Source organism: Lycium ferocissimum, chromosome 5 (genome assembly GCF_029784015.1).
Source record: "Lycium ferocissimum isolate CSIRO_LF1 chromosome 5, AGI_CSIRO_Lferr_CH_V1, whole genome shotgun sequence".
NCBI classification, from domain to species: Eukaryota; Viridiplantae; Streptophyta; class Magnoliopsida; order Solanales; family Solanaceae; genus Lycium; species Lycium ferocissimum.
The window spans coordinates 12,562,124-12,579,342 of record NC_081346.1 but is presented as its reverse complement, the minus strand read 5'-3'; the positions used below and the strand labels follow the sequence as shown (position 1 = coordinate 12,579,342).

At 34.4% G+C, this 17,219-nt stretch overlaps 1 protein-coding gene across 7 annotated transcripts; it reads left to right on the top strand.

Annotated features, from left to right (window-relative positions):
- The first annotated feature begins 59 nt into the window (after positions 1-59).
- LOC132058212 (E3 ubiquitin-protein ligase AIRP2-like) lies at positions 60-3,368 on the top strand. Of its 7 annotated transcripts, none has more exons than XM_059450763.1 (5): positions 60-697; positions 1,277-1,439; positions 1,557-1,623; positions 1,955-2,186; positions 2,299-3,368. In XM_059450763.1, the coding sequence occupies exons 2-5, from the start codon at positions 1,320-1,322 to the stop codon at positions 2,507-2,509; spliced, it is 630 nt and encodes a 209-aa protein (XP_059306746.1). In that variant the 5' UTR covers positions 60-697; positions 1,277-1,319; the 3' UTR covers positions 2,510-3,368. The 7 variants fall into 7 exon arrangements, with proteins under 7 accessions (XP_059306746.1, XP_059306745.1, XP_059306744.1 ...); XM_059450762.1 differs by having other exon boundaries at positions 60-844; XM_059450761.1 differs by having other exon boundaries at positions 60-936.
- Positions 3,369-17,219: the final 13,851 nt, after the last annotated feature.

Below are 17,219 nucleotides of genomic sequence, written 5' to 3'. Positions count from 1 at the left end.
TCCGATTTTTTAAAAATTACCCGTTCCTTCCACAAAACCCCGACCCCCCGCCTCCCGATTTCGTCTTCTTCTCCAAGAAGAATGCTCAAAAAAATTTAGCCAATCTCCTTCAATTCTCAATCAAATGAGCTCAAATTTGAGGTGCAACTTCCTCAAAATTCAGTGAACAAATCCCACCCACCAATTTCTTCGAACAAAACATTGACTCAACAATGAAAAAAATATCGTAGTGTTCGTCATCAATTAATCATGTGGTCTTCATCACATGCAACTTTCCTATTCTTTTGGTTTCGATCTCAATATACAAATTTGAATCTTAATAGTTCTCTAATCGCTATAGTTTAGCTGGTTTAATCGGCTATTTTCTTGTATCTTTTTGTTTTTCTGTCCAATAATGCTGTTTTTAAATCCTAGCAATGCGTACATTTATGTTGTGAGCATAGAAAACAAATTCTAACGTGTCACGCCTCAAATGTCTATGTTAGGCTAGAAGATATCAGCTTAAGGCTCAATGGTGATAAAAAAAATTCAATGTTTGAAGAAATTGGTGGTTGAGATTTGTTCACTGAATTTTGACGAAGTTGCATCTCAAATTTGAGCTCATTTGAGATTGGCTCAATTTTTTTGAGCATTCTTGTTGGAGAAGAAGATGAGATCGGGGCTGAGTCGGGGCGGGTCGGGTCGTGGAAGGAATTGGGTAATTTTTTAAAATCAGATAATTTTATTTTATTTGGGGTTTTCCATCCAGATAGGGGTACACTTGTAAACTTTGTTGACGGCAGGGGTATATTTGTTCACTTTCACTAACGGAGGATAAAGTTGGTTAATAAAATAAAGTAGAGGGGTATATTTGACCCTTTTCCCTTTTTACTACTTCATCACTGTTAAACCTTATGAATTCTTCAATTGGCATTCTTAGAAGTTCTCTTTCTTGTAGTAAGTTTTATCACATCTACTTTCACATATTGTTGGAAAATAAACGATGAAAACTCTGCAGTAGCAAGAATTTATTAATGTTTTTTGTTAATTTCTTTTCTTCTGTTGTTTTGAAGGGTCTCAGAATAATACTTTTGTAAGCTTTTTCTGAGTTTGCAAGTCTTTGTCTCTACAATCTTAAATTTACTTTCTATGGTCCCAACTGTTCCATATTTAAATCACTGGATTTGCTTGTGATTTGTGTAGCCAATTGCTAAAAGGTGTACGTCGTCAAATTGTTGTTCTGGCTGCAGTCTTAAACACTAAAGGTAACCATTTCACTGTAAATTACGTCTTGCAGGGCAGCTTCTATTCCGAGGTTCAAGAACGGCACTTGTCTACAAATGAAATTGGTATACAATAACTTGGCACCAGTACTTCTGTTCTTGCTCCAGTGGATGGATTTCTCATGTACGTGCTTACTTCCAAGTTATCTCAATCTCTTCCACATAGTTGTATACAAGGTTTGTTCTCTATTCTCGGGCTGTTAATTTCTTCTCATAGTACTAGTAGGTTAACGATTTTATTATACTAAGATGATATTGTCATATTTTGCTGAAAAAAGTTGTGATCTCTTTTAGGTTAGCCCCAATAGCAAGAAGAAGATTCCTTCAGATGGGAGGAAAGCAAGCATTAGAGAATTCTATGGTATGCACCATTTTCATTCATCTAGCTTCAACTAGCAGTTGAAGATGTAACCCAATGAAAAAAACTTTTGGCGGTTTAAGAGCTGTAAAATTAGATCTACTTGAGATTGTATTCTGATATATTTAATCAAATACACTTTCCTGGATTGAATTTCATTTGGTGGGTATCTGATTTCATCCCATCAGTAAATAGAGAAACCTCATAGTAATTATATTGAGCAAACTTTTTGATATTTTCCGTTTATTGTGCCTCCACCTTTATATTTAGCATTTTTCTCTAACTATGTCCATAACATGAACACTTATTTCTCTTGACAAATACCAATTTGCAGCGGTTTTATTACCATATCTCCAGCGCTTACATGATAGCTCATCAGAACAGGATAGTAGACAAGACGAACCTCAAGTTTCAGAAATGATTCTTGGGAAGAAAGTACAAGAGCAAAAGCATTTTGATGCTGATCTAGAAAAAGAAAATGAATGTGGGATCTGCTTAGAACCGTGCACCAAAGTAGTTTTGCCAAATTGCTGTCATGCAATGTGCATTAATTGCTATCGTGACTGGCAAGTGATATTCTTGTTCCTAGTTTTCTTTTTGTGGAGCTCTCACTATTACTTTTTGTTCCAAAAGAATAAGTTTTTTGGTGATCTTCTTAACCCGTGATATCTGTTGCAGGAACTTAAGATCCGAGTCCTGCCCATTTTGCAGAGGAAACCTCAAAAGAGTGAATTCAGGGGATCTGTGGGTTCTGATAGGCAATAGCGACGCTGTTGACCCGGCAACTCTTTCGAATGAGGACATGTTGCGTTTCTATCTTTACATAAACAACCTGCCTAAAGATATTCCAGATGCCTTGTTCCTAGTTTATTATGAATATTTGATATGATTTAACGTCTGAACTAATTAAGATGTTTGATATTACAAGTTTAACATGCCGACCAAAGCCTGTGGATAGAGTCCGGTAAACTCTAATTTCCTTGATTTGTCATTCTTCCAGAACATATCTCGTTAACTTTGTGCTGTATAACTGCCTCCTTACCCTAGTTTGTAAAAGACGTTGAAGTCAGCAAAGAGACTGTTACCTCACTTTCAGCACTCTGACAAGTACTTGATTTGTAAGCGCATCGTCTTCTGTTAGTTAAGACACTATGATACGGCCTATGAAATCTTTGAAGAGGCATGTATTTTGCAATCAAAGAGTCAGACAAGCATAAAAACGTTTATAATGCTTGTGAAGAAGCCCTTTTAATGTGCTACTGCTCGAAGGAATTGTTTCTTCTGTCAAGTTTTTCGGATGAAGCTGTACAGACTGGAATCTGAATCAAACTATTTTCTAGTATTAAAAAAATCGATTGACAATATTGTGCTACATGGGGAAGTCCACGAATAGCCATTGTTAGCACTGCTATTTAAAGAACGACTGCACTTAACAAGAAGTTCAAATTTTAGCCGTTTTTCAACTAACGCTAAAGTTGGCCTTTATCAAAGCCTAGGAATGCAGGTCAATTTCAAACCTGTGGTACAAAGTAGAGGCGGAACCAGCTGTTGAACTTTACGAGTTTGAAATTCATACGTCGGCTCCTAGCTCCGCCCCCGATCTGAAGTTCCACCCAAGCCCATCTAGGTGCATTTAGTCTCACTAGTTCTGGAAACGTGCTTCACACGTTTATACTTAGCATTCATCGTTACTTAACATGTAGAAAAATAATATTTTATTGCATAAAATGTGAACATATTTTAAAATATTTGAGTTTAAGCCTAAATTTATAGCGTACTTAAAAAAGACAAATTAAATAACACCACTTTTGACCGTAAATATGTCGTCTTTTCATTTAAGAAAATTGTAATCATAATACTATAAAGAACGAATTAATTAGTGACAATTCTAAAATTGGTCTTTCAGAGAAATCAATTTGCTCTTCCATAGCTCACGAATCTTTGCTAGCGCCACATATGGAGATGGTTGTCTTCATCATCCCTGAAATTTGAAGGTGATGGGAGCTAAATCTTGCAATTATTCTGATTCCCACTTCCACCATTCATTAACTCTAAGTAAATATTTCTCCCTCTCTCGATTTCTTTCATTTTGTGCAACAAAAAAAAAAAAAAAAATTAAGGATAAAAAGGAAATGAGAAAAGAATGATAACAAAAATGACAGATTGAAAAAGATCTGCTGCGAAAAGAATCCTCAAGGAAAATGGAAATCATTTGTTGCCATTATATAGTTGTTTCTTGATTAAAGTTCTTTGAACTTCCCTTTCAAAAATTTATTAATTGAATTACCTACATCTAATTTTAGTTAATAACTCTTCAAATTCTACAGTTTCTTACTCTTAATAAAAAATATTTTAATTGCCTTAATTAAGTTGGCTATTAACTTGGAATCCTATTAAATCTAAATAATGGCTACTGTTACTTTAACAAAATTACAATGTAAGCATATTGATTCCTAAACGTTGGTTGGAACTACCCAAAAGGTTGATTGAAAGTAAATTTGCTAATGAATTCCTATTAAAGAGGCTGCACGTAGTAGCACAATAAATGGAGTTGAAAGGCTGCAGCAGTACACCTTAATAATTTACTCGGTTCATTGTATCTTTTACACCTTTCACTTCTCATTTAACTGATTTATTGTAGACTTAAGGGATCGTTGGTAGAGGGTATAAGGCAGGATATACTGGTATTAAATTTTTGGGTTAAATTTGTACCATGTTTGGTTTGAGTTATTAATTAGTCCCGGTATAAAATTATACCACAATCTTGGATAATATTATCCCATTTCCTAGCTGGTATAACTAATACCGGTATTAATAATCTTAGGATAACTTTTCTAAATGACCATCTTACCCCTTAACCTATTTGATATATACGTTGTTGTTTTTAGAAAATCCTTTTCTCATCGTCACTTCTCCCACCAGAACTTTGCTCACTCAGCTATGACATATTGATAGTCCAAGAAATCCATCTCTGTAAGTTTCTCCTTTTGTTTTCTTCTCCTTTTCTGTTACTTTATCCTGTATCTATTATCACAACAAAACCTTTTACCATTCTACTTACAAATTGATAACTTTTTGGTATCAGAAGAAATCTTCTCCCTTCTACTTCATGTGTTCCTCCTCTTTTCTGTTACTTTCCTCTTTTTGTAAATTTTTATTTTTTATTAATTATTTTTTCAATTTTGTATGCTTATTGACCATTGAATAAAGTACCAGGTCTTATTGTTTAATTTCTCTCAGAAGTAATACCATGCTAAATCTGAGTTCCTCTCAAATTTCTTCGGTTGTATTCCTCTTATCAGTACTAATGCGGAGAAATGGTTAAACTTTTTTGAAATTGAGAGGAAGAGCCACATTTTGTAATCACTTGTTGGGGTTTGGGTTTTTGAAGCTCCGAATTTTTCGATGTTATTTTTATGTTGCTAATGGAGTTTTAGCGGGACATTGATGATTTTTACCTTCTTTTGATGTAATGATTCAACTAGAACTATTGTGTTTATAGATGACTATACTATTACTAATTGCCATCAGTTATAAAAGAGGACCGTATTGCGGTGAAGAACATAACTCTTTTGTGTAACCGATCTGCCTCGGAGTCACATTTATCTGAAATGAGAACCGGTTCAACAAAAATTTAAGTATCAACTTGAAACTTATTTGTTCTAGTGACCAATGGTGAAATTTATTTGTCCATGAGAAGAAAACAAGAACTCAGTTTTATATTATGTAATATATATGTTTCAGTATATATACTAAGTTTAATAATAATTTTGCAATTTTTAAATGACAAATAGATGTCTATGGATCCTCAACAATTGTGCGATGTTGAATGCTTTATCATCCTTGAGGAGATTATGGTGCATTCATATGTTGTCTTTATTTGTCTTTTAATGGCTATTTACAGCATAATTTTAAGAAGACAATCTAGAAATAGCCGGGTCACTCGATATCGCACTGGTGCTAGAATTCCTAAAATCCCGTCTCATCTAAATTCCATCATTTGCGATAGTGATATTGGATGTATTGATAAGCTTAGGATGGATAGAAAGTCCTTTCACATTTTAGCTTCATTAGCCACGAATATTGAGGATTGATGACAAGAATAACATGTCAAGTACCGAAAAGCTAGCAATGTTCTTAAATATATTGGCTCATCACGAGAACAAAGTCTATCAAAGTTGATTATATTAGATCGGGGTGGAGTGTAAGTCAAGCCTTTAATGAATGTCTAAGAGCTATTCTTAAACTAACTCCATTGTTACTTGTTAGTCCTAATCCAGTGGTCGAAGATAAGACTGATGATAGATGGAAATTGTTGAAGGTAGGTAAAGTTCAATATAACATTTGATTTATTATAGAAAGATTTAAAATATTATCATGTAAGCATTTTGTTGATAATTGTACTTTAGTATTTAGACGTTAATTTATTTTATAGGGTTGTCTAGGTGCGTTGGATGGTACTTACATTCCCATTAGAGTTCGAACTATAGATAAGCCAAGATACAGGGATACCTGAAAGCGAGATATCGTAACTAATGTCTGGGGTTTGTGATAGAAATCTCAACTTTACTTATGTCTTACCTGGTTGGGAGGGATCAGCCGCTGATGGTCGTGTATTGCGAGATGTTGTTGTACGAAGGAATGGTTTGAAAGTACCCGAGGGTATGCTATATACAGAAAGACTTATCTATTCCTATTACCTCAAAAATAGAATAATATTTTAAAGTAATTATATCATTGTTTATATTTTTTAGGCAATTATTATTTATGTGACGGAGGATATACAAATGGAAATGGTTTTCTGTCCCCCTATCGAGGATATAGATACTGCTAATGATTGGCAAGGTGACAATCCACCACTTTGATGCCGAGAAGAGCTTTAATACGGAAGCATGCTAGGGCGTGCGATGTTATTGAAAGAGCATTTGGTGTATTGAAAGGACGTTGGGGAATTCTTAGAAGTCCTTCGTGGTACTCGGTTAAGAATCATATTAGAATCATTAGTGCATGTTGTTTGTTACACACTTTCATTCGAAGAGATATGAAAGTTGACCCGTTAGACGTGGAAACAGAATTCAACATGGAGCATCAACATGAACATGAACATGGAAATATTGACACCGTTGAACCATCTGATGAGTGGACCACTTGGAGAGATAAGCTAGCTCAGTCAATGTGGAATGAAAGATCTGGCAATTAATCTTTGTAATTTTTAAGTTATGTTGTCATTTTTTGGTGCTTATGCACTTTTATTTTTGGTGTTCGTCCAGTGAAAAATGTAGTAGCTTTAATTATTTTGTGAAGACAAATAGTAAATCTTTTTGTATGTCTCACATTGCTATTTGTGGAGACAATTCACTTAATGTAAATCTAACAATATCTTTTTGAAGACAAGTAGTGAATCTTTACGTATGTTTTTACTTTTTTTTTTTTTAATATAAGCAGTGTATCTGTGAGTTAGTCTCACATTATTATTTTTCCTGGATAATTTAGTTGTATTATAATTTTTTTGGTGATAGTTAAAATATTTATCAGTGAGTCATAAGTTAGTAAGTGACTTCAAATCTTCTTGTTAATGTTCTTAATTATTTGATTGCAAATAGCAAATACTTGCTCATTTCTTGCTATGTTGTTTACTTGATCAGCTTTGCTCAAGATCATATTGACGGAATGAGTAATCACGCATCATCTTCTGACCAAGCATCAAAAAGGTCGAGCCGATCAACACCTTAGAGCCGAAGGTCATGGACACTAGAAGAAGAACACACTCTTATTGATGGTTTAAAGGATTTGTGTGTTAAGGGTTGCAAAGCGGATAATGGCACCTTTAGGCCTGGATACACGACGGAATTGGAGCTTTATTTAAACAAAATTCATCCTAACTATGGATGTTGACACCCAATTTTGTCCCGCCTTCCCCAAATATTTATTTACATTTTAGTATTCTTGGCAATTTAAGGAATAATTATTTATATTTTTACTATAATTATTAACTTTCATTAATACCGTGTTCCGTTATTCTATTACGGTCACTAGTGTTATTATTACTACCGTCGCTACGTGCCTTTATCAATTATTATCACTATTATTATTATTATTATTATTATTATTATTATTATTATCATTATTGTTATTATAATTATTATTAATATTATATTTATTATCATTATCATAGTTATTATTATGCTGCGAGCACTTAATATTATAAGTATTAATATTTATAATCGTCGTCTTCATATTATTTTTTTTTGTTATTATTATTACTATTGCTATTATTTTTCATCATACTGCAAGCACCTAATATTATAATCGCGATAATTGCTTTTAACATTTTTCTTTTACCGTCTTATGTAAAACGCATCGCATTTACTTTATACAATTGGACAATAGCGTTTACTTACTTTCAAACCTCATTTATTACTTACTTATATTTTATTAAATTACACCTCATTAATTCTAATGGTTAAAGTATTATTAGTCATATGTACATATATTCCCTACATGGTATTATATTCATTCAGCCCACATAGAATTGAGGCCCACGAAATTAAAAGTGGCAGCCCATTTTTTTGGCCCAACCAGACCCGATCAGCCCTTTACAACTTTCAGCCCACTTTACATTCTTCATTTCCCCAAAAACAAAAGAAAAGCTTGAAAACCTAATTCCAAAAATACGTACCGCACCTCGTCTCGCTTCCTCCTCTCTCACTTTCGTAAAACCTACTTTCTTTTAGCTGGACAAGAATTTTCCCTTCCCTTTCCGTGCAAACTCGTCTGATGGCGAACCCTAACAGATTCGTCATTTTACCATTCAACACATGTAGCAATTCACAGAACTCCTTTCGATTCTACAGATCGTGCATGGCCACCTTAGGAAAGAAATTCAATGTTCGGTCCAGGAGGTCAACGGTCGAAGTGTTGATTTTTGTTTTCTTTTCCTTTCTCCTCTGCTTCAATCTGAAACCATTTAATGGGTTTCGTCGATTTGTGAGGTAAAAAATTATTTCTTTATCAGATGCCTGTCATTTTCGAGTACAAAATTTTAATTGTTTGTTGTCTTCTTCATCCGGGTTCTCTGATCGAGGACTGTATTCTAACGTTCGATTTGAAAAAGCCCGCCCAAAATTGGACCTGAAAACCCTAGTTCGATTATAAATAAGTCTTGGGGGGTTTTTGGGGGGGGGGATCTCGATTCCCGAAAAAAAAAAAAATACGTTTTCTTACATCAAAAACAAAAAAAAAAAAAAAAAAAAAAAAGCCTAAAAGAACAGTCGACGATATTACTTTTCGATCTGGTTTTTGGGGTTTAATTCAAGCAAGTTCGGGTTCATCGCGTTCGAGCGTGGATTCGTGGCCTAAAGCTCCAGTTCACTGCACCCGGAAAAAGTAATTCTCCCTCCTTTCTTTTCTAAGTTCTTGTTTTGACGTAGTTTGTATTACTTTCGTTTCCTCGCCGTAGATTTTAGTATTTTAGTTCTCGTTTATAATTCATGGTTTTGATTGGTGTTTGGACTTCTCGTCGTGTTGTATTTAGTGTGGAGTATTTTTCATCCTCGCTTTACTTTTAGTTCTGTGCATTTTCAGTTCTGTTATTAGCCTAGTTTAATTTGTATGTTAAGTGTATTGTTTGATAGTTGATTCTTTTTGTAATGTATGAAGCATGAAACCGTTTATTTGTCGCATTATGGATTCGTTTAGGATATAAAAAATTGTGTTGTGTTTGTTGTAAGTCCATTTGTGTATGTATGTTCATAGTCCTGGTTGTTAATCTCTGTCATGCCTTAGTTGTTGTATGCTTTGTTTGCTGTTTTGTTTAGTTTCTAATTAATAGTAGCTTAAGCATAATTAATATGCATTAGTTGCCATTTCTAGTATCTTTGTTAATAATGATTTAAGCACGGTTAATAGACATTAGTTGTTGTTATTAACAAACTTGTGAATGTTGGCAGTTCAGCATGATTAGGCATTCTAAGCTACCTGTTAGGATTAGTTACTTGTCAATATTGATATCGTCTAGCTCAATATGCTTTTTCATATACTTCTTTAGTTTATTTCCGTTCAACATGACTAGTAGTGTCTTTGCTGGAAAATGCCTAGTTAATGGCTTTTAGTATTAGCCTGATCGATGAACCCGTGTTATGTGTGTTTGTTCACTTAATAATGGGCAGTGAGTACCAAGATAACTTATTCTATGTGTTAATATAGTCTTCAATCTAGTTAGCAATTGTTAAACATGTGTTGCGTGAGTCTATCCAAATCGTTAGCATGCCCGTAAGGTGGTTAGTTTGAATACTACCGATCATGTGCTTGTTTAAATGTCTCGTTGCCCCGGGGAATATTTTGATATAGCCGGTAGTGTTCTCGCCTTGTTAATATAAAGAATATGGATCGGAAAACGCGCCCGAATACCATGAATATCCCCTTGAATTGAAATGGCGTTTGGCATGTCGTAACCGCCATGTTTAGACTTTTATAATGTCGTGTGTTGCCGTTGCACTTTCTTTCAAGCCCCGTGCATGCTATATTGCAAAATGCCTTGTTTAGATTCTTTGAATAGTTGAATATTGTGGATATACTGGGTCTATATTCGTGTGCCTTCATGTGAGTAAACGTGTATGTTTGAATCTCGAGTATAGTTCGTTATCAGTTTGGGTGTTGCATAGACTTTGTGTCTTTGTTGCAAGTATGTTTCAGTTGGTCATGTATGTTTATGTATATTATCAGTAAACCCTTTATGAGAACACATTGATAGGAGGTTAGATTGGTCATTACGGGATCAGTTTAAACCCTCCCCGATGTTAGCCATGCCCGGGGATTCACGAAATCCTTGGAACTTGTGCAACATCGGGAAGATTTCGCTAAAGCTTTCCAATATTAACCTTCTATATATCCCTATGGACGTGTATACATGAGGTATACTTGAATATACCATATATATACATAATCTATTGAATTGCCTTAAGTTTACATTTTATATATTTAACTTTTTCATTGATTAGATACTAATCCTTTTCCTTTCATTTTTTGCATGACCACCGCATACGAGTCCGAGGGACTCGTTCGTCTCCCATATTCGGTGTTGGGCTAAAAGCCCAACGAAATCTTCTCCGCGTCCAGCCCATCCGCAGTAGTTTTTGCATAAAATCTTCGGGCCGAGGCCCAACAGCAGCAAGACAGATCCGCAACAGCATTATTATTGGGCCGAAGCCCAACAGCAAATAAATCCAGCAGTCCCAAAACGGGCTGGCCCATTTGATATTATTTGCCCCTTTTTATTCTATTGTGTGCCTTTAATTTGTATTATGCAACTAACCTTTTATTTTGTTTTGTTTACTTAACTTGGACGAATTCTAGTAAATTAGCGGGTTAGTTTAGTATAATGGGTAATTAATTAAAAAGGAAATTAGTAGTTTACTCCGTAGGCTTCATTTTTTATTTATTTACGTTATCTATAATATCTACCCTAAATTATTTACATTATCTACAATATTTATCTTAAAAATTATTTACATCACCTGTAATATTTGCAATTACTAGAATCATTAATTTCCAATAATAAGGACATGTGTCTTGAACTAGAGGATTACTTTCCATTTCTTTACCGCCTTAGAGATTTAACGTACCATGGATGTGGAATATATGAATTTAGGAATTGTAAGTTGATTTAATTACACAAGCATTCTAATTAAGCATAGTTAATAAAGTTAATAAAGAAAATTCACGTTAGCTACGTTTGTACTTTTGTTTATAATCCTAAATCACAAGAATCAATAAAAATCTCGTCACTTGAGATATCTTAAACATGTATCAAGACACGGTATATGTCCACACTTTCTTCTACTTATATATTTTATGCAAATCTTATTTTGAATAGTATTTAGTTAAAGCCTTAGCAATATTTATAAGCTTTATTTTAAATGGCATTTGAAGTTTCCTTTTGATGCAAAATTAATATATTTGGTACAAGCCTTATTCTAAATAGCATTTTAAAGCCTTAGCAATATTTATGAAATATTATTTAAATAGCATCATTATATTCTTCCTTTAAAATCTTAATAACTTTTATAAGTCTTATTAGCCTTTAAAGTTCTTTTCATAAATTATTATTTTCTTCAAGTTTTATTTTAGCTAATATTATTTTCCTTTAAACTTTAGTGATATTTGTAAGCTATTTTCTTAAAATTTAAGCACTATATTTAATCTAAATTAATTAACCTAAGTTTGGCCGGTAAACCGTAGTTAACGGATACTGGAGGATGCCTAACCCTTTCCCTTTAGGATAATTAGAACCCTTACCTAGAATTGAACTTAAGCAGACCATTAACGGAGGTTTAGATTAGCTTTACCTTAGTTAATAATTAGGTGCCCTAATTCACCTTAAAATCAATTAGGTGGCGACTCCTAAAATAAAGCAAACATAGGAATCTCCAATATGTTGTACCTAGTTTAACCCGTTTAAATGGGGTATAAATGGATTGAAATCTCAACCACATATTAATTCTAAAATGAAAGCGTGGAATAGGGATTATGGGACTATAGCTTTATTAAAAGTCGAAGTGGTTTGGGCTTTCAATATGGGGAAGGAAGAATTTGTCACGACCTTGACTACCGATCGTGCGGACACCTACCTTATTATCGCTAGTAGCAAACTAGCTTCAAGCTAGAGATGTAATCCGGATGAAATCTCTCGGAAGATAATCGCACTCAAAAAGAGTGCAAAGAAGTAGTATCAAGACAAACACTATGTACCGGTAAGCATCATAGGCCTACTAAGATTAGTTCACGCACGTAAGTATAAAATCAACAAGATAAATGATAGGCACTTAACACTCAAATCCAAGTCACGAATATCCCACGACGGAGTCACAACCTAAGACGAAGCTTCTAAACCATAAAGTCTATCAAGTTTCAATAGTCTTACCCGATAATCATAAGTCCATGTTCCTTCCCTAGGAGAGTCACTAATCCACAATTTAACTCAAATAACGGTCATATTTATATCACAATAGGCATTCAACATCTATACCAAAAAATCGTAAACAACCGAGCATATAAAAATGCAAGTAATAAAATGTAATGATGTGCAATGCAAAATATGATGATGTGCAATGCAATGCAATGCCCTACGCTGGCCAATCACTCAAACTGTACACACATGTTAACTGATGTCATTGTTCAGTAGTCATGACCTGCAGGGGACCCATGGTGTTCATGTACCACTCGTTCCAGATACTCATCGAACCCGAGCCATAAATCCTCTGCTCCGGAAAGAACCTTGGATGCGGATCCACATCATGTACCACTCGTTTTCGGAATGAACCTCGAACCACGAGCTCACAACTAGACCACATCCTCACCTTCGATCAAATGTGCCTTTTCATATGTATAGTTACACTGTCACATCACTCTCAATGATCAATTCATCAAGTACCATGTATCAAATAGTATCACAAGTTCAACAAGAAGATTATATTAACTTCTTCACTAATTTCACATCACAATGTATGTCTCAACGTATTCCAGTTCACTAGTATGTATGGACTATGAACAATTAGTAATATCAATGTCAAACACAAGGCATCATGTCACAAGTCTTCCAAACTATTTCCATCAAGGATACGAGTGTACGAATGCATAAATGAGTGTAAACGTGGTAAATCAATGCAAACCAATAAAGCAACAAGAAGGTACAAGTCACAAAGCCATAAGTCATATCAAGACTTGGATCAACTCGCCCATGAAATGAATCATACAAACCGTCTCAACCAACATAATAATCTATGTCCCTCTTTACTTCCTACGTAGCAAGTACACCTCACAACTAAGTATTGTATCACCAGAAGCTCCACTTTTCTATATATTATCATCAACAGTAAATCATACATCAAGTTTTCATCTATGTACTGTCATAAGTTTATATCACAATTCAAGCCTAAACTCATTATCCTTCCTTTCTCCGATAATATATGTCACAATAAGAGAGAACTGAGTACAACACGACAATTTAGGTAATAAGTCTAATCACAATAACAGGGCAACAAGCCACCATCAACAACAATCAACCTAATAGAAATCCATCCCGAATCACCACAGTATGAATACAACTACACCTCATATTTCAGTACATAACGTAATGGCGACGAGCCCACATAATCAGAAGTCATACCAACCTAGCTAATATCCAACCAAACACCATGTCCGAAGACCTAATCATGTTTTCTCCCGTCAATTCTACACAATACAAACGTTTTGCTAATCAAAGTCTAACTAAAGTAAGCTGTAACCTACCTCGAATGCAGAACAGGAGCCACGAACTACTCCACACGAGCCTTCAATTTTCGAAGCGCCTCAGAACGGTCAAAGTCTAACAATATGATGCTAAGTAAGCAACAAACCATGTTTTTAAACAAGAACAACAATTTGGGGAAGAAGACCCACTTACTTCTACCCTTTTCAATGAATGAAACCATCCTTTAATGGTGAATTTATCATAACTTCTATCTCTACAATCATTAACCTTCAATTCATAGGTTTCTAATCAATTTACCCTTCAAACAGATTTTAGGACAAAATTTTCATTTTTATTAGAACCCTAAGTCTTAACATGCAACTTCAACCATAAGAAAACTAATTCTTTTCGTAGAAAGTAATAATTTGTACTCCTAGGTGATTAATCAACAACAAAATCAATAATCCATCAATTATTCAAGGGTTTACTAATTCTGGGTTCTAGGATTTTTACCCACCATTAATGGACCTTAAAATAATTATGGAACTTGAAGAAGAAAGGAAAAGGAACAAATAAAGATGGGGACTTACCCTCCAAGATGCTTTCACCAAAGAATGGAATGAATTTTGCTCCTTTCCTCGAAAACCGACTTTGGGGTCTCTGGGGTAATGGTTAGAGTCAAGTATTAAAATAGGGCTTTTTGCCCCCGTCGATCGCTGCGGCAGTCCCTAGACTGCTACGGCGGTCCCTCTATAGCGGCCTTATGGTCGCTTCAGCGGACCTGCTAGAACAGTCCGCACTAAAATGATCATAATTCCCTCATACGGAGGCAAAACACTACGATTCTTTTTAATATAGCTTCGTAATTTCGATACGGATCTAATGGTTCAAACCTCACTCAAAACAAAGGTTGTGGATCAATCTGGAGCCATTTCTATCCACAGACCTACGGTGAAAACATCAAATATGAGCCCAATAAAACCCAAACCCATCTGAAACTCTTCGGAACCTCACCAAAACTTGTGAAAAAGTTCAAAATCATCATATTAACATGTTGGAACTTCCAAAACATTGAAACGGGGTCATCCTAACCCAACGTTGACCGTGGTCAACTCTAACTCGCTAACTTAACCAGTTTCTCCTTCAATGACTCAATTTATACTCGAACCTTGCAAAAACCAACCCAATGACTTCATTAAGTCATAGATCATACTAACAGGACTTGGGGAAGGGTCAATAAGGTTAAATGGGTCAAAACACTATAATAACTAAACAGGTCGTTACAGAATTATAGTTGATGATCCAAGCAAATGGAATGAGTTTGCTAAGGTAATGAAAATTTTGTTTTCAAGTCATCGAATATGTTGTTAATAAAGTTCCAATTTCTGCTTTATCTGCTTATGGTTTCTTAAAAGGAAAATAAGTCTGATAGATAAAATATTTTTTAGTACGTGTAACTTTTCTAAAGAACATGTATTGATCATAATGACAGATAGTAGGAGTTTACTGCAAACTTATATACACTGAATCAGGTCAAGATTTATTATTTTTTGGGTACTTTATAACAGAGAAATCCCTTTTAGTTGACCCAATCATAGTTGGCCCACAAGTTTGAAACTCGGGAGATAATGGACCTTACATTCACAGATGCTGATTGGCCATTCCATCTTGTTATAGCATTGAAATCAATAATAGATGATTAGTAATCAGGAAGACAATTCTAAGATAATAGCTATGTGATTATTTTGAAATTACATTAGTTTTGGTGTGAAATCTGTGGAGTCATGGAGAAGATTGGGAACTACTAACTTAACTAGAGGAAGTAATATTGTTTTATATCAAGACTATAATATCATGTCTATTCTCGGGCATTAAACTTTATCTGCAGTGTAATATCAAGCCAGGTTGTTTCATTGATGGAAACACTGAGAGGTAAGGCAATTGGGAGTTTATTATTCCGTTTGCTGCATCAATTAGTATGGTTTATGGTACCATTCTCTTTGAGTTATGATCCCTTTCCTGAATTTGATCAACTAGCATTGAGAATTACAAAAGTAACTCAACTCATTCTTCATTAAATGAGTTAAAACAACAACAATAGAAGCAAAATAAACTCCCATTACCGCCAAATTGTGTAGGAAATTAGTAGAACATTACTTTGGTATATTGGTGTTAAAAAGATAAAATTCATCATACAACATGTGCTATTTCTACTTCATATACTGTTTTAACCAGTTTACAGGCATAGTTCCAATATATAAGCTTTGTAGAGTCATATCTAGGGGTGGCAGATGGGCCATTTGGGCTAAAGTTGGGCGGGTCATCATGGGCTGAACCTATAGATGGGCCAAAGCCCAACCTTGCCCAAAGCTTGTTTGGGATAAGATGGGCTGCGTCAAGATGGGCTAAATGATAGGTCATAACCCAATTCGCCCAACTTAACCCACATTTTGAAAAACTAAAATATCGATATTCTTTGATTGCAAATATTCTCTCACTCATGCTTTTCTAAATAAACGGTGTTTTCAAAATCAAATTTAAATAAATTTCGGATATAAAAAAAACTCAAACGTATGCTTTTACTCAAAATAATTAAGATATTCACTATAAATATTTCCTCATAAGTTATCCCAGTACATAAATTATATTCGAAATTATTCCTTAAAATAAATCAAAAGAAAATTAAATGTTAATTGACGTAATGAATAGTGATTTTGTCAGATTGCTCCCTTTTACCCCTTTATGTTATTTATATGTTTTTATGGTTGTCTTGTACATAACTAAGAGTGGCAAACGTGTGTCGGATATAGGTGGGTCGAAAATAGGTTAAACAAAAACAGATAAGCATAGACCCTCAGGAAAAAAAAATAAAAAACTTAAAAAAAAAAAATTACTAGTAAAAAATTTAAAATAAGTTTTTTTTTTAAAAATGCTTAAAAAATAAATTTTAAAAAATAAAAATAATTACAAAAATAAATTTAAATAATAATTAAAAAGAAGTTAGTCATGTTTTGTAGCATTTATACTTATGAATGGAAGACAATTTATGCGGGTCAATTTCGGCTCATTTGATTGTCGGTTGGTCGATGATTTGTGATGGGTCAACTTGGGTTAAGCCCAAATCAGCCCAAAAATCACACTAGCCCAAACCCATTAAAGCTTGGGCGGGTCAAATGGGTTTGGGTTAGTTTTGCCACCCATAGTCATATCTTCAGCTCAACAAGGTATGAAACTGAGAGGTAACAGAGAAAAACATAAAACATGGTAGTTATAAAGTACATATGTTGATTGAATATATTGCTTTATCCTATTTTATTATAGGCTGATCCAAATGCCAAAGGAATGCAAAACAAGACATGGCCGTTGTTTA